We start from the raw sequence: 27,222 nt of genomic DNA, 5'->3' as shown, positions 1-27,222 counted from the left end.
GAGAGAGAGAGAGAGAGAGAAATGCAAGAGAGAGAGAGAGAGAGAGAAATGCAAGAGAGAGAGAGAGAGAGAAATGCAAGAGAGAGAGAGAGAAATGCAAGAGAGAGAGAGAAATGCAAGAGAGAGAGAGAGAGAAATGCAAGAGAGAGAGAGAGAGAAATGCAAGAGAGAGAGAGATAAATGCAAGAGAGAGAGAGAAATGCAAGAGAGGGAGAGAGAGAGAAATGCAAGAGAGAGAGAGAGAGAAATGCAAGAGAGAGAGAGAGAGAGAAATGCAAGAGAGAGAGAGAGAGAGAAATGCAAGAGAGAGAGAGAGAAATGCAAGAGAGAGAGAGAGAGAAATGCAAGAGAGAGAGAGAGAGAAATGCAAGAGAGAGAGAGAGAAATGCAAGAGAGAGAGAGAGAGAAATGCAAGAGAGAGAGAGAGAGAAATGCAAGAGAGACAGAGAGAGAGAGAAATGCAACTGCGTCATCATTTGCCACTTTTTCAAGTAGTCTCAAATTAGACCTCCTGTGGTGGTTCTCGAGTTTAGTTTTGAAGTAAGGTCCGCCAACTGTTTATCCAACTTTTCGGTCGTTGTTTTGACAGTGACGACAGTATCTTCCACCATGCTAATGTGTTCCTCTGCTTCGTCCATGTGCGTGGAGTAGGCTTGAAGGTCACGTTTAACCTCACTAATCCCTGCTAGGACACCTTCGTGTTTTGCGGAAAAATCCGCCCTCATGGCAGAGATTGCTTCTGGTTCTGGTTGTCTACTTTGCTGGTTGTCATGTCGGATTTGTGGTGTGAGGAGCTTGTAGGGCTTGCTGGGTTAGTAGAGCTGGCTGAATTAGCAGGGCTAACTGGCCTAGCCTGGTGTAACGCTCGTCGGAAGGATGAGACCAAGGTGCGGCGTGGTACGTGTTCATGCTTCTTTATTAAATCCAAACACCAAACAAAACAACAAAAGAACAACGAACGTCACGTTCCGTAGGCTACGGAGAGCTAACAAAAAACAACATCCCACACCCTAAGGTGGCAAAACATGCTGCCTAAGTATGATTCCCAATCAGAGACAACGATAGACAGCTGTCCCTGATTGAGAACCATACCCGGCCAAAACATAGAAACACAAACCCTAGAAATAAGAAACATAGAATGCCCACCCAAATCACACCCTGACCAAACCAAATAGAGACATAAAAAGGCTCTCTAAGGTCAGGGCGTGACACTTGGACCATGTTGTCGATGCGAGATGTTGTTCTTGTTTTAGGAGGACTATGTTTAAGTGGATTCATAATGGATGTAGATATGCCTGAAATTGTCCAACAAAATTGGTGTTCATGTTACCAGGATTAAAAATAAGAGATAAAAATAAGTTTAGCCGAAATTGGCAGGCAGGAGAGCACTAAAAACACATCCTCCCAGTTCAATGCCATAACCCGCCCCCCACAGAGGCTCTTAAATATGATGTTTGTGTTTTTCCCCCTTCACAATCTCTATGGGAAAAGTGGTGAAAGGCTCAAGGAATTAATTCCCCCCCCTGTCAGGCCTCTGCATCAAGGGTTTGGATTCAACTACTCTTAAACACACAAAAAAACTGAATATTGGAGAAAAAAGTAAAGTAGAGAGGCATAACTCAAATAAACAGAATGTTTAGCAGAACCCTGAGGAGGCATCGTCTCGTCCTCAGGGATTTGAAATGAACTCCTCTCAGCCTTTAGAACTGATTTCCTCTCAAAATCCATTATGGACATCTCGAGTTGGTTCTGAGAATTTATGGAGGACTAGCCCTGCTAATGACAGGGACAGTTTAAACCCCTTTTTCTCATCTAATGTAACAGAGAAAGGACTCATGTGGGAGTTTCTTACCCCTCTGTGAATTTGCCACTGAGGTCAGAAGAAGGGGACATGTGGCTGTGACTTGTGTGGGGGCTGGTTGGGTAGACAAGTGGGGGGGGGCGGGGGCAGGTGGTGTCTGAGCTTGCCACTCCTGTCAGAGAGGAGGTAGAATCTCAGTCAGCAGCCAGGGTTGTAGCAGCAGCTCTGCAGACACAACACAGCACAGGGAGGGAGTGGAAGGGACCAGCAGCAGCCAGTAGAAATGTGTTCACTCAACAGAACCCTGTCTCTGTCTCTGTTCCCCAGGGACCTCAGCAGCAGCATGGATCCCACCATGGAGTACGTCAAGGTAGGAACCCACTCAACCATTACACATCTGGCTGAGACACAGGGCTCAACAGGTGTCACTATTGTTTTGTTATCTCACTTTATTTTTCAACTGATTCAGAAGCGGTCAGAAATATTGAGGTTTGATTCATCACTTATCTGAATGGTGTTTTAGTCAGGACTGACAAGACCAGTCATACAGGTTTACGTTTTCTACCAGACAACAAATACTGTAAGGATATAGTTCAGCTTTTTGAAGTTGATATGACACTAATTCCTACAAAACAGTTGAGACTAGTTTTGTAACTCTGAGGTGTGAGAATGCTAGTAGCACTCAGGGACCTCTGACACAAGATGTTGATCTGACATCAAGGAAATGAAGTGTCTTGGTTTATTTTTCCAGGATTTTATAGAGATGCAAAGAAAGATAGATTAAGACAGTAAATATGTACAGTATATATGGAGAAGACATTATGTGTGTACAGTATGTGTGTGTTCGTGTGTTTGAGTTATAAGGTCTGATGATGTCATGTTTTGTAACGCACTATTCTTTTGACAAGAGGTTTAACTTTTTGTTCTCCAGACAGGTTGAGCATTCAGTTCATAAAGTTTAGCTGTGTAAAAGTGTCCTCTTCAAGCTTTGTTTCCTGTGTAGACATCATCTAGTATACCCATTGGTTAGAGAGAGAAAGGGGCATTTGTTTGTAAAGGAGTGAAGATCCAGACATAGCCCTCATAAGCTCTCAACTATTATCGCAATGCCACAGGAAAACAGTAGGCAGACAGGAGATTGTAATCACTAGTTTTGTTGTGTTTTGTCTCAGAAGGAGCCACACTGTACTCATCTGTAGCTAAGGAGCTGAGTAACATCTTCAGTGGAGTAACGTCTCTTTGGTTAAAAAGTAGTAGAGACCACTTGGGTAGAAAGGAGTGTCTCTTAGATGGAAACGATGTGGAACAATGTTCCATTTCCACCAAGAAGAGAGACATTTCTATTTAGACTTTTTTGAAATCTAGTGCTCTAAAAGTTTTTTGTATAGTACATGTTTAGTAGCCAAGTAACTGATTTTGGCTCTAGCTATAATTCCTCTTTATGTAAGGTTGCTGTGAGCATAAATTATTCTACTCTCTCTAAGGGGGAGGCTGTCAAAAAGCCTCAAAAGGAAAAGGACGAGGGAGCGGTGGAAATGTCCTCTGTCTAGTACACTAATCTAATTTCTCTCCAGGCTACGAGGCACTTTGTCTCAGATGTAGGTCAATGTATCGACCAAATCATATTTCCCATTACTTTCATCTGTGTCCCTGCTCACTGTGATTGGCCTTGAGTGGTGACTGAGGTCTGTGTGTTCTGATACCACACGCCTGACAACTCTCTTTCACACACATGCTCATTCACCCACTCCTTCCCTTTTTCCCCTCACCCACTGTCACTAATACCCTGGGCTGCTTGCCTCATACGATAGGATGCTCTCAGGTCAGTGTGAAAAGCAAACATAGTGGTTCTTCACATGCAGGTCAGGAGTGCAAACAGCTCTCATATCAGGTGCCATGGCAGCCTTTCATGAACACATACACAGCTCTGCTACCTCACTAGGGTAGTAGGCAATGTTCCCTATAAGCTGCGCCAGCTCCCCTTGGACAGATGAAATATCAGCCCACGCAGAGATGCACGAGATTGAACTTCCCTTCACTTTCTAGAGTTTTCCTCTTTAGTTTACACTATCAACTTTTCGCTCTACTGTGGGAATTGTGCTCGAATCAATGCAATATTAGCCACTTTCAATGTAACATTCGGAAAATAAAACTACCTATGCAAAAGATTTTCTTGTAGGCAGAGCGCAATGGAGTAGGATTCTATTGCATTGACAGGCATGACTCAGGCCCAGACTCTACACAGACCGGTGCGCCATAACCAATCATAGGTGCAGTAGGCCTATATGCAAATAGCCATTGCCATATATGGATCTGTGCCATTCACTTTGAACTCAATGCGCTTGTTTTGAGATCAAACCAGGGGCTGCATGTAGCCAGCTGTACACTTTTGTTCATATTCTTTGCTAGTTAGTGAGTTATTAGCCCATTTATAGATAATTTCTGGTTGCTTCCTACAAGAGCATAAGGTTTGTGCATTTCTAGCCGTCTTTAGAAGCAAGTCAGGTAAATAGCTTTTTTTATGTCTTAAAGGGGCAGTGTTGTGTTTTGAAACGGTCTTGAATAAGCTAAGTAGCGGTTAGGACTACTTACTACCGATGTTTTGACACCTGAGCAAATTTCAGATCTGCTGAGCGCTAACTTGAACATGAAAATGGCGTGCAACTTCCAGCGTACGTTTACAGTAAACACTGAGGCTGTATCCGCTTTAAGTTACAGTTTTAACTGTGGCCAAGTAGGCTACTGTGGCTGTTTGATCATAATGTAGGCCTACCAAAACAATGGAGAAAAATGCATCCCATAACATTTGAACAGCTGTTCTATCATTCAGCCTACAGTAGCAGCAAATGTCTGGTGTTCAATGAAGGCCAACATTCCATGAGACTTTGGAAAAAGCATGCAGGGCTTGACATTAACCTGTTTATCCACTTGTCCTTCAGACAAGGTGGTGACTGAAAATGTTGTGTTGTTTGATGCAAGAAACCACTTTACAAAATAAAAGTCATTATTATTATTTCCACCATTATTACAGAGAATCAGACAAATGATGCTACCCTTTGCCTATTGACTACTCAGGGCACTGGCTCAATATGCCTTAGAAAAGAGAAATTGGCCCAAATCAGAAACTCAGTTCTTCAGTCCATTGTTATCTACCCTTTATGTCAAATATGAATTCTGTCACTACCATCTCCATTCATTCATGCTCATTCAGTCACCTCAACATGTTGGAACAGGCAACCACATGGACCACATCTTCCCTCATTACTAATTGTGATGTTGGAGAGAGCTGCCAGCCTTGTCTGACTCAGGTTGATGACAGAAAGTGTTATATGAGGATGAAACATCCCAAATGCTGAGCCCTGTCCTCATCTCAGCTCACCCCAGAGGGATTACACAGATGAGGGTGCAACTGAGACCAGGGTGCATCTGAGGTTTTTCTTTTCTACATTGTAGAATAATAGTGAAGACATCAAAACTATGAAATAACACGTATGAAATCATGTAGTAACCAAAAGTGTTAAACAAACAATTCTTCAAAGTAGCCACCTTTTGCCTTGATGACAGCTTTGCACACTCTTGGAATTCTCTCAACCAGCTTCGTGAGGAATGCTTTTCCAACAGTCTTGAAGGAGTTCCCACATATGCTGAGCACTTGTTGGCTGTTTTTTCTTCACTCTGCGGTCCAACTCATCCCAAACCATCTCAATTTTGTTGAGGTCGGGTGATTGTGGAGACCAGGTCATCTGATGCAGCACTCTGTCACTCTCCTTCTTGGTCAAATAGCCCTTACACAGCATGGAGGATTGTTTTGGGTCATTGTCCTGTTGAAAAACAAATGATAGTCTCACTAAGCGCGAACAAGATGGGATGGTGTATCGCTGCATAATGCTGTGGTTGCCATGCTGGTTAAGTGTGCCTTGAATTATAAATAAATCACTGACAGTGTCACCAGCAAAGCACACCCACACCATCACACCTCCTCCTCCATGATTCACGGTGGGAACCACACATACGGAGATCATCCGTTCACACAGTCTGCATCTCACAAAGACATGGCTGTTGGCTGATGACATGGCGGATGAGTCCAAATCTCAAATTTGGACTCATCAGACCAAAGGACAGATTTCCACCAGTCTAATTTCCATTGCTCGTGTTTTTTGGCCAAAGCAAGTCTCTTCTTCTTATTGGTGTCCTTTAAAAAGGGAAATACCTAGTCAGTTGTCCAACTGAATGAATTCAACTGAAATGTGTCTTCTGCATTTAACCCAACCCCTCTGATAGTAGTGGTTTCTTTGCCCCAATTCGAACATGAAGGCCTGATTCACGTCGTCTCCTCTGAACAGTTGATGTTGAGATGTGTCTGTTACTTGAACTCTGTGAAGCATTTATTTGGGCTGAAATCTCTGAGGCTGGTAACTCTAATGAACGTATCCTCTGCAGCAGAGGTGACTCTGGGTTTTCCTTTCCTGTGGCGGCTCTCATGAGAGCCAATTTCATCATAGCACTTGATGGTTTTTTGCGACTGCACTTGAAGAAAAGTTCTTGAAATGTTTCGCATTGACTGACCTTAATCTCTTAAAGTAATGATGGACTGTCATTTGTCTTTGCTTATTTGAGCTGTTCTTGCCAAAATATGGACTTGGTCGTTTACCAAAAATCTGTATACCACCCCTACCTTCGATTGGCTCAAACACATTAAGAAGAAAATAAATTCCACAAATGAACTGCTAACAAGGCACACTTGTTAATTGAAATGCATTCCAGGTGGCTACCTCATGAAGCTGGTTGAGAGAATGCCAAGAGTGTGCAAAGCTGTCATCAAGGTAAAGGGTGGCTACTTTGAAGACTCTCAAATATAAAATATATTTTGATGTGTTTAACACTTTTTTGGTTACTACATGATTCCGTATGTGTTATTTCATAGTTTTGACGTCTTTACTATTATTCTACAATGTAGAAAATAGTAAAAAATAAAGAAAAACCCTTGAATGAATAGTTGTGTCCAAACTTTTGACTGGTACTGTACACACACGTACACTAACACACATCTACACACGCACGCACGCATGCACACGCACGCACACGCACGCACGCACACGCACACACACACACACACACTTTAAACATCAGCCCATCTGTAAATAGCCAATCCAATCTACCTATCTCATCCCCATATTGTTTTTATTTACTTTTTTGCACACCAGTATTTCTACTTGCACATCATCATCTGCACATCTATCACTCCAGTGTTAATTTGCTAAATTGTAATTACTTCGCTACTATGGCCTATTTATTGCCTTACCTCCTCATGCCATTTGCACACACTGTATATAGACTTTTGTGTTATTGACTGTACGTTTGTTTATCCCATGTGTTGTTGTTTGTGTCACACTGCTTTGCTTTATCTTGGCCAGGTCGCAGTTGTAAATGAGAACTTGTTCTCAACTGGCCTACCTGGTTAAATAAAGGTTAAATAAATAAATAAATAAAATAAACACACACAAACTCCGAGGTGAATATCACTAGATTCAGGGTAGTAGTGTAGAGTTTCTCCTGTGGTGTTTAACCAACACTAGAGAGGCCCGACGAAGCACAGCCCGCCTCCAACAGATTCATCCAACTGTGTTATTCTGGGCAGCCACAGTGCAGAGGACCGCAGGAGTACAGCAGACTAGAGCACCTCCTGTTAATATCTCTCCCATTGTTTTGGTTGGAGATCCAGCTGCTGTGTGTGGGGCCTTCCTGCTGAACTGCACTGTCTGGCCCAGGCCTTACATAACGCCCATGATACTTTAGCCACTGTTACTGTGAGCTCCACACCTCAACACAGCCCATCCAGGTGTGTTTGTTTTTCCACCCAGCTGGGCCTTAAATTAACAAGCTATTGAAACAACAATGAATGTTTTCCACACATGAACAGGAAACATCAAAGGCCGATGTGCCAAAGTAATTTCCTGTGGGTAGGTGACCCGTGTTGCAACACGGAGCTGGTCATGGTAATACCCACAATCCTACTGCAACCAACCACTGGGATAGTGGTTTAGATGGGTGGACTAGAGAGACAATGCAACAGAATGACTGAATGCAGCAGCAGTGTAGCTTCAAACTGTTCTTTGTGAAAGTCTTGTTGTTTTGCCTCCAATTTCACATGGCTACTATCTTCAAAGCCAATCTAGAAGGCGGGAGAGTGGAAATTGTTCAAGAAAGACTCAATGCCTAAAAATACAACTTTTTTGTTGGATGGAGCCCAACTTCTCCCTCTGGGAGTGTGTGGTGTTTATGAGAAACAGGTTTGATATCATGGTCATGTGTCTCTACATGGATTATATTGAGACTAAGTGTCAGAGTGACTCAGAGATACAGTCACAAAGAGAAAAGGGTGTCAGATGAGGACAAAGGGCTAGGCCCAGAGACACCTGCTACTCCAGTAGACTCTTCGGTTCAACGTCTAGTTTTGATTCACATTTGGTTGAGTTGTCAACTAATATGAGTTCAACGTGAAATCAACCAAAAAAGTCACCATGTCATTGGATTTAGGTTCAAAGTTGGGTGAAAAAAATTCAATATGGCCTTACGTTGATGACTTTTTGCAAATCCAATGAGATTTCCACATTGATTCAAAGTCATTGCGTTGATTTTGTTGGTTAAAATGACGTAGAAGCAACGTTGATTGAACCAGTTTTTGCCCAGTGGCTGGAGTGTAGAAGAGAAGAGGGGTATAGCGTGAAAGACTGATTGAGAGTGACGGAGTGAGAAGAATGGAAAGAGAGAACATGAGAGTGAAAGAGAAGAACAGGAGGACAAGAAAAGACAGGATGGAGAACATCAGGCCTAGTGGATTGTTTGACCTGTTGGTCTCCCCGGGCCCCCGATGAAGGGATTTCTTTACTTCTTTTCACACGAGGCATTAACACAGCCTCTCTCTCTCTCCTCCTCTTATAACCTGCTGAACAGTAAGCAGCTAACTGCTTATGAAAGAGCTTTAAAGGGAACAATGGCTCTCTGTGCCTCCTGTGAGATCTCCAGCCCTTGCTAAACACCAGATGAAGACCCTTTTGGCCCTCCGTGTGGCCTGCACAGCACAGAACAGCACGCACAGCCTGCAGAAATACACACTATTTGTGACAGGCAGGGTGAGATCTGACAGTCTGACAACTCACCAGACTAGACAGCCTGTATGTAGGATTGCAGTCCTATCATCTTCATCAATACCAAGTAAATGAATTTGCCCAGCACGTAAAACGTTTTCTACTGCAAGGTCAAAGACTGTGGAGTTTAAGTGATCTTGCTGTAGATAAGGAGAATAGTGTTGAGTTCAGGGAAATAGCCAGCAGTGTCAATTTCCCAGGGGTTAGAGAGATTGACTTGCCAATTTGAAGAAAGAAATTGCCAGAACTGCAAAGACATTATAAGTTTGGATTTCTGACAATACTTCTAAATAGGAACATTCATACATAATGTGCATATGGTGTGGCTAGGATATGCAGCACAGGTGTGATTGAGACATTACACAGACTGTGTAACAGTTAGTTGCTCCCAGTTAGAGGCAGATGCCAGCAGGTTTATGAGGTTGGGATCCATAAAACCCAAGTACCAGTGACAGTGACCCCCTCAGGATAGCTCCGTCATCTACCTCAGGCAAATGGCTGTCCTTCATCTCTCCCTGTTGCTCCTACCTACAGTGGGCCTACCTACTGTACCTGGCTGTATCCTAGACTAGTTAGAACTAAGTTCTGCCCTTCAGCAGGGTCTTGGGCTGCGTTTACACAGGCAGCCCATTTCTGATATTTTTTTCACTAATTGCATCTCTTGGCAAATCAGATCAGCTCTTTTGACAATAATTGGGCATACGATCCGAATTGGGCTGTCTGTGTAAATGCAGCCACAGAGTCCACAGTTCATTCTACCACAATGTAAGAGAAATGGCAATCTCTAGTGGTTTGATTGAAGTACTACAGTATAATTTATTACACAGCAGAACAGCTGGACAGACAGTATTGAAGTGCACCCACTTATAATTCCAGTCAATCTCTTGATAGTCTGTTGTTATCTTTTTATTTTCTGGAGTTGAATTAAAAGATGTGCCAATATGCTTTCCAGGGAAATGGTATTTGTGTTATCCATTGTAGTTTCCTAAAGGACAGACAGACATTACACACAGTTTCTTTTAGATCTTTTAGAAATGACCAAGAGACAAATGTGGATGTTGTATGTGATGTGCCGTACTGGTCAATACTGCTCTTTGGTTCTGTGCCAGCGTTAGTGTTGTGTGTCTCACCTTTCATCACAGCGTTGTCATCATCAGTGTCACTGACATGCTAAATGCATTCTGATGAATGAATCACTTACTGATGCTTGGGTGCACACTTCCATCTGGCTCTATATCCATCTGGCTCTATATCCATCTGCCTCTATGCTCGTGTCCAAGAATAGTAAAGTAATTGAAATGAATGACTACCGACCCGTAGCACTCACTTCCGTCATCATGAAGTGCTTAGAGAGGCTAGTCAAAGACCACATCACCTCCTCCCTCCCGAGACACTCGACCCTCTCCACTTCACCTACCGCCCTGACAGATCCACGGACGACACAAACACCATTGCACTGCACACTGCCCTCAACCACCTGGACAAGAGGAATGCATATGTGAGGTTGCTGTTCATTGCCTACAGCTCAGCCTTCAGTACCCTAGTGCCCTCTAAGCTCACCACAAAGCTCACAGCCCTGGGACTGAACTCCCTATGCAACTGACAAATGACAGTCCATCATGAGCCCCACAAGGGTGCGTCCTCAGTCCCCTCCTGTACTCCCTGTATACCCACGACTGTGTGGCCTCACACAGTTCCAACTCCATCATCAAGTTTGCTGAGACGGGACAGTAGTAGGTCTGTTTACCAACAACGATGAGATGGCATACATGGAGGAGGTAGGTACTCTGATGGTGTGGTGCCAAGTAAAAAACCTCTCCCTCCACGTCAGCAAAACAAAGGAGCTGATTGTGGACTTCAGAAGGAACCAGGTGGGGCACGCCCCCATCCTCATCAACGGGGAGAAGATGGGAAAAACCTCACATTTCTCGGCGTACACGTCTCAGAGGAGCTGAAATGGTCAAACCACACAGACACCGTGGTGAAGAAGGCACGACAGCGACTCTTCAACTTCTGGAGGCTGAAGAAATTCAGCCTGTCTCCGAGGACCCTCACAGTGTTCTACAGGAGCACCATCGAGAGCATACTGTCGGGCTGCATCACAGCCTGGTACAGCAACTCCACCGCGGCAGACCGCAAGGCACTACAGAGGGTGGTACGCTCAGCTGACAAACCATTGGGTGCCCACTGCCTGCCCTCCAGGACACCTACAACACCAGGTGTTGCAGGAAGGCCAAGAAGATCATCAGGGACCTCAGCCACGGGCTGTTCTCCCCGCTTCAATCACTCAGTAGAACAGGAGCATCATGACTAAAACTAGCTGACTGGCCAATAGGTTCTACCCCCAGACCATCAGGCTGCTGAACAGCCACCACTAGTCAGCTACCTGCTCCTCCTGCCTCCCCGGACTTCCTCGAGTTGAGTTCCTCATCCTACACATGCACTGTTTGTTTGAGGTTCTATTTGCGCTGTTTCCAATATCTTCTGTCTGTTTTGTCTTACATAGTTGTTTGTTGTTAAATAACAATTTGTTCTTAGTTGACTTGTCTGGTTAAATAAAGGTGTAATACAATTAAAATTAGAATACAGGTCAACTGGATGTCAGTCAAAAGTAAAAAATTCTGAGTTGGCTGTTCCTCCATTCCACTTGTCTAGAGAAATAAATGTGTGTATTTTGGGGAGTACTTTACTTAAAGCTGGTAATTTGAAGCTTGTGAAAACTCTCTAACAGGTTCCTCTCTTTCCCAGGGGCAGGCAGTCTTCTGGGGTTTTAATGAAAGCAATTAACTTGTTTGATGTGTTTCCTGCGGGAAAGTGCATTTCTGCACTGTGTAGAGAAGAGGGAGTGCCAGCCTGCCTTCCCTAATGTCTTTGTTTACACTTTATGAGCGTTTCGGAGGCAGAGGAATGGAACCCAGCCGATAAATAGCCAACTGTTTGCATTTCTTAATGGTTCTTGGGTAATTACACTCCCGCACTCATTGGACCCCCTGACCCTTTCCCAGTGCGGTTACAACGGGCTGAGTTTTTTGTTCTTACAACAGATTTATGAATGGTGCAAGACAGAGAGGACCACTTAAAACTATTATACAACATGAAAACAAAGCACATGGATGACTGATTTGTCCTGAAGAGCCCCAGATGTGCTCCAGAGGCATCTTGGAGATAGATGGAGTAGAACTTACTTAATAGAGTAATCACTTTACATAGATTCAAAATGGCAGATTTCCTTCTTTTTAGACATTGTGTAAATGGATGAGCAGCAGTATGCATTGCAGTCATTCACTGTCACACATCTGCATCATTAGTCAGTCAGTTCTCACTCCCCCTCACCTGTAGTTGGACCTTATCTCTGATTCATAGGGCTGAAGCAAGCCAGTCCTGTGAGGCTGTATCTAATGATTGCTATAGTATATTTTCATCCGTCTAGCAATCTGGCTTTTTTCCCCACATGCCGGTAATAGGCTGTAAGTTTCCCTAAAGCTTTTTCAACGGACAACTGAATTAAGCAGGATTTTACCGCTCACACGTTAGGATGTCAGCTGATCATGGTATTGGAGGTCCAACCAAACATTCCCTGAACAGCTGAGAGCCCAACGCTAATGAAATGTGGTTGGTCAATTCCTGTAGTTGTTGAAGTGGTTGACATTCCACTCTGTCGGCATTACTTGGGAAGTTGACAAAAAGTGGTTCTGTGTCAAATCAAATGTCATTTGTCACATGCGCCGAATACAACAGATGGAGACTTGACTGTGAAATGCTTAATTACGAGCCCTTTCCAAACAATGCAGAGCTAAAAAGTATGAAAATTAGCTAATATAATTGGAAAATAGTAACAATAAATAACAATAACGAAGCTACTGTAAATACTGTACAAGGAGTACCTGTACTGAGTCAATGTGCAGGGTTACGAGGTCATTGAGGTAATATGTACACGTAGGTAGGGGTAAATGTAATTAGGCAACAGGATAGATAACAAACACAGTAGCTGCAGCATATGTGAAGAGTGTGAAAATGTGTTTGTGTGTATGTGTGTGGCGTCAATATGCGTGTGTGTGTGTGTGTGTGTGTGTGTGTGTGTGTGTGTGTGTGTGTGTGTGTGTGTGTGTGTGTGTGTGTGTGTGTGTGTGTGTGTGTGTGTGAGCGTATGTATATATAGTGTGTGTGTGTCAGCCATTTGGTAGCCATTTGATGAACTGTTCAGCAGTCTTTGGGGTAGAAGCGGTTCAGGTGTGAACAGAGTGAACAGTCTATGACTTGGGTGGCTGGGGTATTTGACAATTTTGCAGACCTTCTTCTCACACCGCCTGGTATAGAGGTCCTAGGTGGCAGGGAGCTCTGCCCCAGTGATGTACTGGGCCGTCCGCACCACCATCTGTTGCGCCAGTGTGGCTCAGTCGGTAACAGTGTTCACAACATCAAGGTCGTAGGTTCAATTCCCTGCAGGATCCACCGACATAATATGTATGCAGTCATTGCCCTGTAAGTCATTTGGGTAAAAGCACCTGCTAAGTGCCATTGCTTTCTAATGAAGAATACGGTCTTCTGGACATGCTCAGTTATACTCCAACCATCTCTCTGACTGAAGTTAAGTGGCCTTAGCATTGAAGGACACAGAGACATAGCTCTGACCCCAGTGAATATGTATCTTGTCACTCATCACTACTCCTGCTTCCCTCCTTGCTCCACATCTGTGTACTACTACATTCTGCTCAATGGTCGTTCAGAGAGACAAATAAAATATAGACTGAGAAATAAGATAATTTGCCTATTTCTCTGTTCAACAACACAGATTATGTCTGACCGATTTAGTATTAGATCAAGTATGAAAAAAGACCTTCACAGATCAAAACAGCAGTGAGTTAAAAGAACAGAAGAATCACCCAGCATGTTTATGGTGGCGGTGTTAATCAGAGCAGCACTGTTGGTAGGGTACTGGGCTTCAGAAAAACACACAGGAGCTTCTCCCCTCCTCTCTCTCCCCTCCCTCTAAACTCAGCCAGTGGTAAGAGGGGGCTGCGGGGGTTAGTCTTGGTAGAGCCAGAGGCAGTAGAGGCAGTGCCCTCCCAGCTGGCTCTGACTTTATTAGTGGGAGAGCAAGATCACATGGAGTTTCCACCGCTCCATACATGGAGCTCCGGGACTGTGTGAAGCAGCATGGATTAGTGTGTTCACCGTGTAGAGCACAGACAGCAGGGCTGCTTAGACTGAAAAAGAGACGAGAGAGAGCTACAGAGTAAGGTGCTGCAATGCTCACCCCCTCGGTGTGACAGAGGTGAAGGCTAATTGAGAATCTCTGTGCTTTTTTGATGCCAAGATTTGTTTGTGAGGCTGTTTTTGCGAGTTAACTGAAAGGTGTGGAAGATGTCAGAGAGATGCAACGTTCTGAGTACCTTGACTGCAGCCCTGTGCTGCTTCTACCAGAAGAGCTCCGTCATCAGGGCCAAGGTGAGTGACGTCATGCCACTGTTCGTGTCACACGGTCATCTGTCAGCATTCACATCATAGCCTACTGTGTGTTCTCATAGTCAGTGTCTTGCATGTTTTGAAACCAGGTCATGTTAACTGCCTGCACCGTATTTCCTGGAATTACTTCTGTACTTTAGTGAAAGGAAAAATGAATCAAACTTGGAAAAGGGCTTTGATTCATCCTCTGTAATCTTATTCTAAGCTTTGTTTGGGCAAACAGGCTTAGCCAATGGTAATGTAGATGAATCATCAGTTGCTCCTTTGAAAAGAGGCTTTATCCCTTACTGTAGCCTGCATGTTTGGGTGTGATGAATGTGCCCTCTGGGCTGTGTGAGTGCTGAATGTCGTTTTTGGGGGAGCTTTCTCCTCTGTATTGACTAGTTAATGTGGGTTAGAGTCTGTCACTGTTGTGGGATGGAGAGAACTTTTACTTTCTCTCTGTGTTTTTCTATGCTCTGTGCTGCCTGGCCCATGTGTCTGAGGGAAAGCTTTAAATAGACCAGTTATTCAGTGCTTGTTGTTTTTTTCCTCCCAGATCAGACCTGCTGTTTAGATATTTTCATTATAGTAAGTGAAGAGGTCAGCCAGACATCCCATTCCATGTGACGACTTATGGGAGTTGGAAAGTGATGCTAAGTGTGTTTGTAATGGTGTGTGTGTGTGTGTGTGTGTGTGTGTGTGTGTGTGTGTGTGTGTGTGTGTGTGTGTGTGTGTGTGTGTGTGTGTGTGTGTGTGTGTGTGTGTGTGTGTGACTATGCTCTTGGATTATAAATGTGTGAGAGCTCATCTGTATAATCTGTGTATTTGATTTAGAATGTATCTCACAATCCACTTTATTTATTAATGATATTCTTTACTTTTCTTTGTTTGAAGTATGGCTTTGATATTCCTTTGTAATATGTCCCATGGAAAGTGGTCTGTCCTTTATGACATCAGGGGGAATTACAGTGGCATTAAGTGAATTGGATGGTGAGGCTGGAAAGAGAGAGACACTACAGTATATCTGTCCCAAGAGTGTTATAGAGAGGCCCTATATCTGTCCCAACAGCGTTTATGGAAGTGACACAGGCCTGTAGATTCAGAAGGGGCAAGGGGGTCATGAGATGGACCAAAATACTGACATTATTAATAGCCATTATCAGTTATGCCAATTATTTGTGGCTGACTGAAGAATGACATATACTGTAGGCCTATTCTGTACAGTACAGTACTTACAGAGACACCTTGTACACAGTATGTAATACAAGTGGGTTGTAAAAATTGCCTTCACAGATAAGCTGCAAATGAGTTAAAAGGCTTATAGGAAGTGACTTTTCCCTGGAGGTCTACTGCCCCAAAGCTCATCAATGTTAACCACAGTGAGATCAGCCCCTCACCCCCAGTCCCCCTCCTCTTCATCATCATAATCATCATCTACATCTATACTGGCTCTCACACTCGTCCATCACGTAGGGCTAGTGATCCCTCCATCCCTATTTCTTTCTCGATCCATCGTTCTCTCTCTCTTTTCTTTGGTGACCCTCTCTCATCATCACCCACAGTGGAGAACGGCATGTTCCGTACAAGTCTATGATCCATTTGATTCTATTATTTTAAGGAGAGATATTTGCCCCAAAATAGCCCACAGTTTGTTGCTCCTCGAGTCTGGCTGTTTGGACCCAGCGGACCCTAGAGAGTCCGGATAGTCTGCTAGCTTAGACATTGGCTCTGTTTTGTTTGGCCCAGGCTTAAAATAGTTCCATGTAAATGCCTGGTTCGGACACGCTAGTCTGTGTGTCGGGGTCACAGGGGGTAACACAGTGGGCAGTGTTGGGGCTCTGGGCTCTGGTGCGTGGGGTCATTAAAGAGGGAGAATTATTGCCTGATGACTCACTCTGAATTTAATTCCGCTGCTCTGTCGATCGCTACATACATTCAGTCTGAATCTCCCATCCTAGAAGTTGATAATGTCATCAGGCTGGCTTTGGGACCAATCCGAATCGTGACAATGTGTTCACATTCTAGAAATTGTATGGGAGTGAGCCAAATCCAGACTCATCGTGGAGAAGAAACATCAGTTTGGCCGGAACGATGTGGATGGGTAGCCAAGTAAGGAGAATTACTCTGGGGCCTGTGCTATGTGCTAGCTACTGAAAGACATCTCCCTCATATCCTCTCCATTAAAACAACACCCAGCAGCGGCTTAAGCACTATTAAAGGACCCAGGCAGCTCAGCAGCACAGCTGGGAGTGGAGGACAGCCATGCAGCTCCAAGGAGCTGTACGTTATGCTGAGGGTGCAAACACCACACACACTCTGCAAGGTCAGAGTAGTAGTGCTAAGCAATTAACCAAAATGATGCTTATTTTTCAGTTTTTAAACAATTAAATTATTTGAATTCCATTCAGTTTTTTTCTGTGAGCTCGATGTGCAGTTTCTGTAGAGATAAATCAGATCAAGCCTGAATTGGCAATGTAGTAGGGAGTTGTATTTTCCAACAGGCCAATATTCTACATAGTTTAACGCAGAAAACATGGTAATTAACTACAATGATTTTTTTTTTTAAATCCATTGGTCATTGTAGCTTAAACACACACACACACACACACACACATACACACACACACACACACACACACACACACACACACACACACACACACACACACACACGCACGCAAGCACACACACACACACACACACAAGCACACACACACACAGCTCTCCACAGAGAGGTTTTAAGCTGTGTGTAACAGCATGGCAGTGAGGTGCCAAGCGTCATCATGTCAGGACTCAGCAGCCCTCTGGCAGATGCAGCACTAATTGACAGGAGATGTGAATTGCTGAAACAGCATGGCTGAAGTCCGTCCATTACCAGCAGTAACATCACTACAGACAGGTGTGTGTCTGACACCTTCCTCTCTGGTCAACAATCCATATCATCTCAATCTCTCTATCTCTCTCTCTTTCTATCCCTCAGCTGTATTTCAGTTTTGTACTCCTTAGCTCCCTCCATTTCAGCCAGGAGGTTTTGCCTCCAGCCCCTCCGTACCCCGGAGGTTAAGCCGGTTCCCTCTAGTCCAACCGCTCTGCACTTGAGGAAACATTAAAGATGACCGCCCCAAGTTTCCAGTGATCTGGCCTAGATTTGGGTCCTAATCCTTTCTGTATGCCCTTCCTGGGATGCCAGCGATGGGCCTGGGCTGAGTGGAGTTCTGTGGGGGAGTTAAGATGTGTGTTGTCGTGATGTGTGTTTTGTCCTATATTTATATTTTTATTTTTTAATCCCAGCCTCTATCCCCGCAGGAGGCCTTTGGCCTTTTGGTAGGCCGTCATTGTAAATAAGAATTTGTTCTTAACTGACTTGCCTAGTTAAATAAAGGTTAAATAAATAAATAAAGTAAAAATAACAGAAAAGCCCCTGGAAGGTGCTGATTTAACACAGCCAAGGTGGACACAAAACCCTACTCCATCTAAACAATGAGGTTTTACAAATGCTTCCAAATGGCAAAAAAAAAAACTCTGAAGGAAGGCTTTCGTCTTTTAGACAAAGTGACGAATTAGAACAAGTACCACCGATCAGAACAACCCAGCTTCAGAGAAATGTGGACTTTAAAGCAGCAATCAGCAGTTGAAACATTAACAAATAGTTTTCCCCGCCCCTGTTTTGAGAAAAATGTGAGGGATGAGGCTGGAGAAATGTAACCACTCTCAAATTCATAGACAGAGCTATGGATGCATAAGTTATTTTCTTGAAGGATCAATGGGCACATATAATTCCAAAGAGGGATGTAGCAGCTACAGATTGCCCCTTTAAGGCTCATGTCCTCTCCTCCATATCCATCCCTTCGCATGCTTTCCTGTGTGGATGTGTCCTGTTTCTGGACATAATATTACCAGTGTATTGCTGTGGATAGACATGGTCATGGAGCCCAGTTGTCGTAAACAGGTCAAGAGATAATGGAGGGTGAGTGGACTGCAGCAGGTCTCCTGAGGGGCCTCAGACAGAGATAGGATGCCCTGATGGTCCTATCAGTTTACCCCTACACAGGAAGGGTGAGCCCACATAGCAAATCACAGATGAGAATGATAGAAAGGCCATGAAAGACCACTAACTACCCCCCCTTTTCCGTAACCTCTGTAGCGCAGTGTCCTTCTCCCCCCATCTCCACAGGAAACTCAGAAATCACCCTCAGGGTTGATGTTCTGAGGGAACATTCTGGCCATCACATTTCTGTGACAAACGTTAGATGTATACTAGGCCATTGGTATTATAGGTCCCCCTGGGTTCAGCTCCACATGTAATCCTAAATCTGCACTGCCGACTGACACTCCAGTGCCCCAACAGCACACATTTTTGTTGTAGCCCCGGGCAAACATACATTATTTAATTCATTGAGGGCTTGATGATTAGTTGACAAGTTGAATCAGGTGTGCTTGTCCAGGGCTACAATAAACGGGGATACTTCAGCACTGGAGATGGGAAACACTGATTTAGGCCATGTATGTATACTACAGGGTTAGCAATGTAAAGACCGGGATTAGGAATAAGAAATCTTTATCTCCAAGCGGTCATTATCTCCAAGCGGCTTATGATGGTTCTGTTAACTAGAGGGGCTGGAGACTGACTGAATGAATGGGCCGTCAGCTTAAGAGGGACATTTAAAAATGTTCTACTTCATATTCATGATCGTCTATGGGCTTCCGAGTGGCGCAGCGGTCTAAGACACTGCATCTCAGTGCTAGCGTCACTACAGACCCTGGTTTGATTTCAGGCTGTATCACAACCGGCCGTAATTGAGAGTCCCATTGGGCGGCGCACAATTGGCCCAGCGTCGTCCGGGTTAGGGTTTGGCTGGGGTAGGCCGTCATTGTAACTAAGAATTTGTTCTTTAACTGACTTGCCTAGTTAAATGAAGGTTAAATAAATCAAATTAAAAAATATCCAGCAGCACCCCAACATCAACATGTGAAAATATCGCTTTTCTATGTTTTGTAGTAAAAAATAGAGGAAGATAAGTGTTTCCAATGACATCATAAACCAATTAGTAGACAATTAGTGGGCAATGCCTACTCACAATTGGTTAAAAATCACATGATACACACTGATGTCATTGGAAACATTAATCTTCCTCTATCCTTTTATACTACAAAACATAGAAATGCTCCATTTTCACATGTTGATGTTGGGGTGCTGCTGGAGATGATGAATATGAAGTTGAACATTTGTGAAGTTTCCCTTTAATAGCAGCCTGACCCTAGGGTCCACTGAGCCCTGTGGTGCCATCTCTGTGTGTACACCTTCCTAATATTGAGTTGCGCTGAACCCTTCAGTAAGGCCATTCCACTGCCAATGTTTGTCTATGGAGATTGCATGGCTGTGTGCTCGATTTTATGGACCTGTCAGCAAAGGGCGTTGCTGAAATCCACTAATTTGAAGGGGTATTTATATCAGTATATAAAATACACTATATATACAAAAGTGTGTGGACATACCCCTTCAAATTAGTTGATTTGGTTTCACCATCTGGCAGTCCGATGGACGAGCCCTGACCTCAACCCCATCAAACTCCTTTGGGATGAATTTAAAGGCTGATTGCGAGCCAGGTCTAATCGCCAAACATCAGTGCGCAACCTCACTAAAGCTCTTGTTTCTGAATGGAAGGAAGTACCCGCAGCAATGTTACAACATCTAGTGGAAAACATCCGAGATGTGTGGAGACTGTTACAGCAGCAAAGGGGGAACCAACTCCACATTTGACGAGCAGGTGTCCACATACTTTTGGTCATGTAGTGCATGTACAGTATATATATATATTATATTCTGAGAAATCAATGATACTCACGAGATGAATATGGGGCAAGGTCCTGGCTGTTCACAATCATATTGTCAAAGACAAGGGCCAGCGGTCCCTAGTAAGCTAGATCCCGGTTAAAACCCAGAGAGATTTACAAGTAACAAACCGCTAAACCATCATCTGGAGCAGGGGGTGAAGGGGCCAGCTCTCTGAGGAGAACCCACTAAACTCATCACTATTTCCTCAAGTCAATAAATCTCACAATGAACCTCAAGCATTTCCAGTAACTCACAGCCCTCAGAACAAACAAACAATTCTCGCCCGCGTTCATCTGGAAGGATGAAACTTCTGTCATTGTCCTGCTGTGTTTGGCTCTGTATCCTTCTGGGGGTTGTGCTATTTAGCTAGTAATCTGGATGAAGATGAAAGTGACACCACTTAACTGTTTTAGGGAATGGTAGTCAGGGTAATGTGACTGAGCCCAGCCAGAGATATGCACTCGACACACTCATGATTGAGAGTCAGCATAATATAGATGGGTGCTTTCCAAGGTGATGACATGGACGGTAAAGGGAAGGCCTTTAAAAAGCCACCTGATCAGTCAAACAAATATGTGAACATGCCGGCATAATGTGTGCAGCGCTGAACAATATAAATGAGCAGTTTATTAAAAGCAAATGACATTTAGTTGATTGAATGTATGTAGTTACCGTGAAGGATTAACTATGGCCATCGTATCATCAGGCTCCTCAGAAGTAATTATACCGGAGCTATTTTAAAACTCAGGTTAAGAGTTGATTGCATCCAGCTAAGTGGCGCAGGGCATGCTGTAATTCCCCAGCATCGTAAAGTGGTGCCTCAGTGCTGTTGAAAAGCCAGGAAATGCCAAGAAAATCTACTTCAGTTGGCGTCAAGTTCCCCATACCGCTATAAAACACCCTTAAATCAACTGGGCAAAGTGTCAAGGAGAGGGAGAGGAGGATCTCTGTGAGTGTGGATGGAGGTTGAAGGTCTTCGGTACTATTATGTAATGAATTGAAAAAAGGAAAGACTGAAGTAAAGACAAACAGCTCCTGGATAGATGCTTTTCTCAGGCTGCTGTGTCAGTATGGAGCGCCTGGTAATTTTAAGGTTGAGTGGTGCTGGCTGGCCCTGAAGGCCTCTGAAGACTGTTGACAACATAGAGAGATAATGCCTGCCTGCCCTGCCACGGCGTGGCCGCCCATCCTTCAGTACAATGCCAGTGCCATCAGTGGTTATTTCAGTCTGTGCTCGCCTGCCCAGGCCTGCGATTGTAGGCCTCTATGGCTGACATGTATAAATACTCAGAGGAGATAGTGATATTTACATTACATCATTGACATACAGTAGTGGCCATGCTATGTTTGCTTACTTTTCTGTGGTATTGTATGTAATATTGCATTGCACACTATTCAGGCCTAGCCAGTGGTGCATTTTTTGTTGCAGGTTGACGTTTATTGTAATGAATCTTGCCCTGGAAGCAGAACTGAACGATTTCAGCCAGGTGGGCCAGCTGCAAAGTCAAAATTGGATTTATCGTAAAAAATCATGAAAACTAAAATTAGCTTTTGGGTCTTATATTACAGTTAGGATTAGGCTTTCGAGTTAGAAGTGTGGTTAGGGTTAAAATGAGACTGTATGGCTTTGTGGCTGTGCCAGCTAGTGACCATTCTGAAGAGATGCCTCCAGGGCAAGATTCATAACAATAAATGCCAACCTGCTTTTTTATTTCACTCGTCATAACTCAGTTCAATGAAGGACCCCTGGGGGCACACACCAGAGTCATGCAACGACACGGTACAGCTCTGACACATACCACACATACCCTTCTGCAACGGTGAAACGGTTTCACCCTGTCAGCGTATCCATGGAAATAGCATGATGCCTGAAAGCCTGTGACAGAGGCTAATGCCAGAGCCATAAATAGGACTTTGGTTGATATTTCAGGACAGTAAAACACTACACTGAACTATATGCTTATCCTATAATATTCTCTATTCTCACTGGATGGCAATACTCTGAACTTGCTCTGACAGAGTCACACAGGGAGGTCCCCCAGCTGTGATGCACAGCAGGGCATATCCAGGAATTGATTGATTTGATTGACACACTGGCATTCATGTTATACAAGTACGTTATAGTTAAGCAATAAGGCCCAAGCGGCTGTGGTATATTTGCCATTATAAACTGAGTGGGTCGAGCTCTGAATGCTGATTGGCTGACAGCCATGGTTTATCAGACCGTATACCATGGGTATGACAAAACATTTATTTTTACTGCTCTAATTACGTTGGTAACCAGTTTATAATAGCAATAAGGCACCTCGGGGGTTTGTGATATATGGCCAATATACCTCCGTGTTGTGTCGTGCAAGAGACAGGCCTTTAGCCGCTTATAATTGATCATCTCTCATTGAGTACACACAAGTGATCAGATCAGAATGATTTTCAGCCCCCGAGAGCAGATTATTCACCATGTAACACTCTCTCAGTCCATCAAAGGGCCTGGTATAGGATCAAATCAAATGTATTTATATAGCCCTTCTTACATCAGCTGATATCTCAAAGTGCTGTACAGAAACCCAGCCTAAAACCCCAAACAGCAAGCAATGCAGGTGTAGAAGCACGGTGGCTAGGAAAAACTCCATAGAAAGGCCAAAACCAAGGAAGAAACCTAGAGAGGAACCAGGCTATGAGGGGTGGCCAGTCCTCTTCTGGCTGTGCCGGGTGGAGATTATAACAGAACATGGCCAAGATGTTCAAATGTTCATAAGTGACCAGCATGGTCAAATAATAATAATCACAGTAGTTGTCGAGGGTGCAGCAAGTCATTACCTCAGGAGTAAATGTCAGTTGGCTTTTCATAGCCGATCATTAAGAGTATCTCTACCGCTCCTGCTGTCTCTAGAGAGTTGAAAACAGCAGGTCTGGGACAGGTAGCACGTCCGGTGAACAGGTCAGGGTTCCATAGCCGCAGGCAGAAAAGTTGAAACTGGAGCAGCAGCACGGCCAGGTGGACTGGGGACAGCAAGGAGTCATCATGCCAGGTAGTCCTGAGGCATGGTCCTAGGGCACAGGTCCTCCGAGAGAGAGAAAGAAAGAGAGAAAGAGAGAATTAGAGAGAGCATACTTAAATTCACACAGGACACCGGATAAGACAGGAGAAGTACTCCAGATATAACAGAGTAGATACCATACTCAAGACTGGAGTTACAGTATATAACATCCATCAGGACTGTTACCATATGGACCAAAATCTTGTCTCTGACCATTCGGAATAATCTTACCATAATCTTACCATTATCCGTGACTTCTAGACTTGTAGCTGTCGAGGACACAGGCCACCAATAGTATCTAGGATCTCTGGCTCTGTCCGGCAGTGTTTGTGAGATGCAGGCGCTCTCTCCTCAGCTGCCCTAGGGTAGTGGGCTGTTTCTAGGGGAGTGTTAGGCCGTGCGGGCATCACACATGGCTGACAGGCTGTTGCCAGCCCCTTCTCCCACAGGGTGTTTGTGTGTGTGCAGGCACACTCGTGCGTGTTTTTGTGTGTATGTGCGTGTCCACAGTAAAGCAGAGCGAAGGCCTGCCAGCTCAAAGGATGCAGTGTAGGAAGAATATTAACTACTACTGTCATGACACGGACAGATCTTGTGTGCTTCACATACATTGCCCACCACTCTAAGTTCAGCATGTATGTCTGTATGGGGGGGATTTGGGAGGTTTTCTCATGTTGTACGGGTTCAGTCTCAGTCATCTGTATCCTCACTAGAGGAAGTCTCTCTCCCTCTCTCTCTCATAATGAAGTCTGAGACTTGCCTTTGAAACACATAAAACCTATTTTAATCTGATGAGCAGCAGGCCCACTGTCTCCCCAACAGGTCTAATAAGATGTATACAGATATATAAAGCAGCAGCCCGTAGCTAAATTAGCTCTCTGTTAAAACAAATAGCGCCATATTAACTCATGCTAGAGTTTTCAATGCTTACCCCCTCCACCCGCCAAAATAAAACAATTTCCTGGAGCCTTAATTCAGTTTTAGTTGGCATATAATTCAGTCAACCACAACATAAAAAACGTAAATTTACAGTCCTTCAAATGTTCTCTCTGGGGACAAGGGTGAGCGCAGTCTAACAGATTTAGCCCTAGGTTAAACAGTAGTAGCAAATTGCCTGTTAGGAGCAGCACAATACAGTGTCTGCTTCTGGAAGTGGTCAGTGAAGCCAAACACTGTGCATTCTGAACATTCCCGAACAGTTGTCAAGAAGGCCTCGTGCTATTTTAGTTGGGGACAAATGGGTGTGTTCCTGTCCTGTCCCAGTCCTTTAAAGGGAAAAACAGAGCTTTATGAAGAGTTTCTGTACTCAAGGCTATTGTTGGTGATGTCAATATCCGCCATAAATACCATTGTTTTAGTGTGCAGGGACAAAGACAGCATTAGGTAAGTACGACTAATGCATTAGAAAACCAAGTATAATATTGGTTACTGCAGGAAGGTATTGAGTTGATGGAACACAATAATCCTTCAGGTCATTGCTTACCCTTAGGGCTGACGCTGAATTGCCAGTCAACTCCCGCCCCCCACAACATTTCTTTATGATCCAGGTCTTGGCAGCCCCTTGTAATGCTCAAATTGTGTTTTGGAAAGATGCAGATTGGGTGCCAACATCCCAGAAGAACACAATGGCTACAGTACTTTCCTTCAGAGTCTAATGCTGCCTGCCATCTCCAGGGGGTTGGTTTAAAAAGCAGCACAGTTTTAAAACATTATTGTTGTTCTGGGTCTAACGGACCTCTAGTTAAAAAAGTGGAAAACTGATGCTCGGTTCAACCCCACAAGTGGCGCCACTGGAGTGAAACGTCATTATGTCTCCAGAAGTATTACGTCTAACTCAGTACGACATATATTACTGGGAGACAGAGAAGTTGTGCAACAGACCAATCCTTTTATAATGCGTTTAGAAAATATAAGCCAAAGCAGGAAGACAGTGTGGAGGGGAAGTCTATTGATTGTGAAAGAGGATTTCCTCGAAGCAGGACTGAGAAGAGTCTCTTTATTATCAACCTGAGAGGTATTTCCTGGCAGGAACCTGCTATGATAGATGAGGTCATCCCATGTCCCCTTTTTGCTATATGACTGACACAATGTATGTTTTGAACTATGCAAGTAGACTGTAAATCCTAGTGTGAATCACAGCAGCCTGGCATAGTGGACTGTGTGTGTATGAGTGTGTGTGTCACTGTAGTCAGGTGAGTGTGTTGTTGTTCCACCCTGAGGCCTCTCGCTGGGGCAGAACAGGGCAGAGGGGCATGGCAACAAGGCCAGGATATGACACAGCATCCAAAGCAGAGGCAGGTAGAGCCCTCGGCCAATTGGAGCCTTCGGCATTGTGTATCTCTGGGAAGTTACAGCCCAGGAAACAAAGAGGGGAGGAGAGCTCTGTATGACACATGCTTACACAGAAAGAAAGACAGAGAGGGAGAGAGAAAAATAAAGTGTGTGTGAGAGGTAGCTAGAAACAGTAAAGGGAGAGTTATATTACAAAGGTTTACCGGTACATAGACAGACTGACAGATAGATGCAGGCAGCCAGTGCAGTGCACACAGTGTGCACCCTCAGTACAGCAACCATGTCTGTGAGGATACCAGTACTGAAAGAGCCTGTTGTTCCTGTCTATGTGCAGTTCTCCAGGGACAAGTACATCATGGAGGGTCCACCGGAGAAACTACGCAAGGAGCTGGAAGACGAGCTGAAGCTGGGCAGTGAGGAACCACGCAGCCACGCCTGGTACCATGGTGCCATCCCCAGACAGGTAAAAGAAATAAAACACACGCACGCACTCTCTCTCTCTCTCTCTTTCTCTGGAGGGACAACTCAGCTGCCTGTTTGCCATGACTGTTTTAGAGTCCAATGATTTAGCTTGAGTCAAAGGATTCTTGATAAAGTATTTTTTTGTGGCCGGCGGCACACGCTGGCTCTTTGTGAAAGAGGATATTTAAATAAAGAGATGGAGCTAAGAGAGGCTTACTGTGAAACTCGACCAGCCCAATGAAAGCATGCAGAGGGGAGGGGTTCCTCTGTTGCCAACAGCTATGGCCGGGTGTCCAGTTGCACACTGATTTCATTCAGGGGCCTGTCACTCCCACCCTGTGGAGGAATCACAGCACTGGCGCTCTGAAAACATGGCAACCATGCAAAACCTTGCATACCCACACAGAGCAGGACAGCTGGCCAGACAGACACGTTTCCAAGTTCAACCAAAAATCTCTGTAATGACATCCAACACAATGCTTTGTTTGGTCACACTGGATTATTATGTGAATGGAGTCAGGGAGCTCAGACACTTTGGCAGGCAGCTCGTCATAAATATGTGAAAACTCCCAGTGACTAGAGGTTTCTAGAGTGGATCTGTGTGTCTTTCATGTGGACTGAAGAGTAAAAGCTACATGGCTGAGGGTCTGGACTTAGGAGGGGGCTGTGACAGTGTGACAGATCCCTGCCCTCTGACAACTAGCGCAGCAGTGTTAAACTATTACCCTAGGAGGTCAGGAGCCTGTTGGTTTTCTGTTCTACCTGATCATTAATTGCACCCACTTGGTGTACCAGGTCTAAATCAGCCCCTGATTAGAGAGGAACAACAGGGGGGGGGGGCGCAGTGAAACTGGCTTTGAGGTCCAGAGTTGAGTTTAAGGGCTCTAGGGGCTGAGCCTTGTTTTGAACACAGGGATGTAAAGTCTGAGGAGTGTTAGTGATGATGACCCACCTCAACACCCAGAGCTCAGCTCAAATAAGTGCTTGTACACAAAGTAGTAAAATCAGGGACTGTGTTCTTTCCTATGATTCACTCTCAGGCAACAACTTGTCTGAAACTGGTTGAGTCAGATCAGAATCAGACAAATAAGGACAAGTCAACAACAGAAAGAACTATTTATCTTGACAGGTCTGTTCTACAGCACTGGCTATATTAAGTCCATTGAGCTGTGTGAGGCTCAGTGACAAAAGGGCAGA

General features: G+C 44.4%; 1 protein-coding gene across 1 annotated transcript in view; it reads left to right on the top strand.

Annotated features, from left to right (window-relative positions):
* The window catches only part of LOC120052509 (breast cancer anti-estrogen resistance protein 3-like), a 60,685-nt gene that overhangs the window by 25,846 nt on the left and 7,617 nt on the right, over positions 1 to 27,222 (top strand). The window contains exons 3-4 of the mRNA XM_038999460.1: positions 2,138 to 2,171; positions 25,898 to 26,026. Of these exons, the coding sequence (XP_038855388.1) occupies positions 2,138 to 2,171; positions 25,898 to 26,026 (163 nt within the window). The remainder of the gene's footprint in view (positions 1 to 2,137; positions 2,172 to 25,897; positions 26,027 to 27,222) is intronic.

The sequence above is a fragment of the Salvelinus namaycush genome, chromosome 8 (assembly GCF_016432855.1).
Source record: "Salvelinus namaycush isolate Seneca chromosome 8, SaNama_1.0, whole genome shotgun sequence".
NCBI lineage: Eukaryota > Metazoa > Chordata > Actinopteri > Salmoniformes > Salmonidae > Salvelinus > Salvelinus namaycush.
Note: the sequence above shows the minus strand (reverse complement) of the source record. Positions and strands in the feature narration are given on the sequence as shown.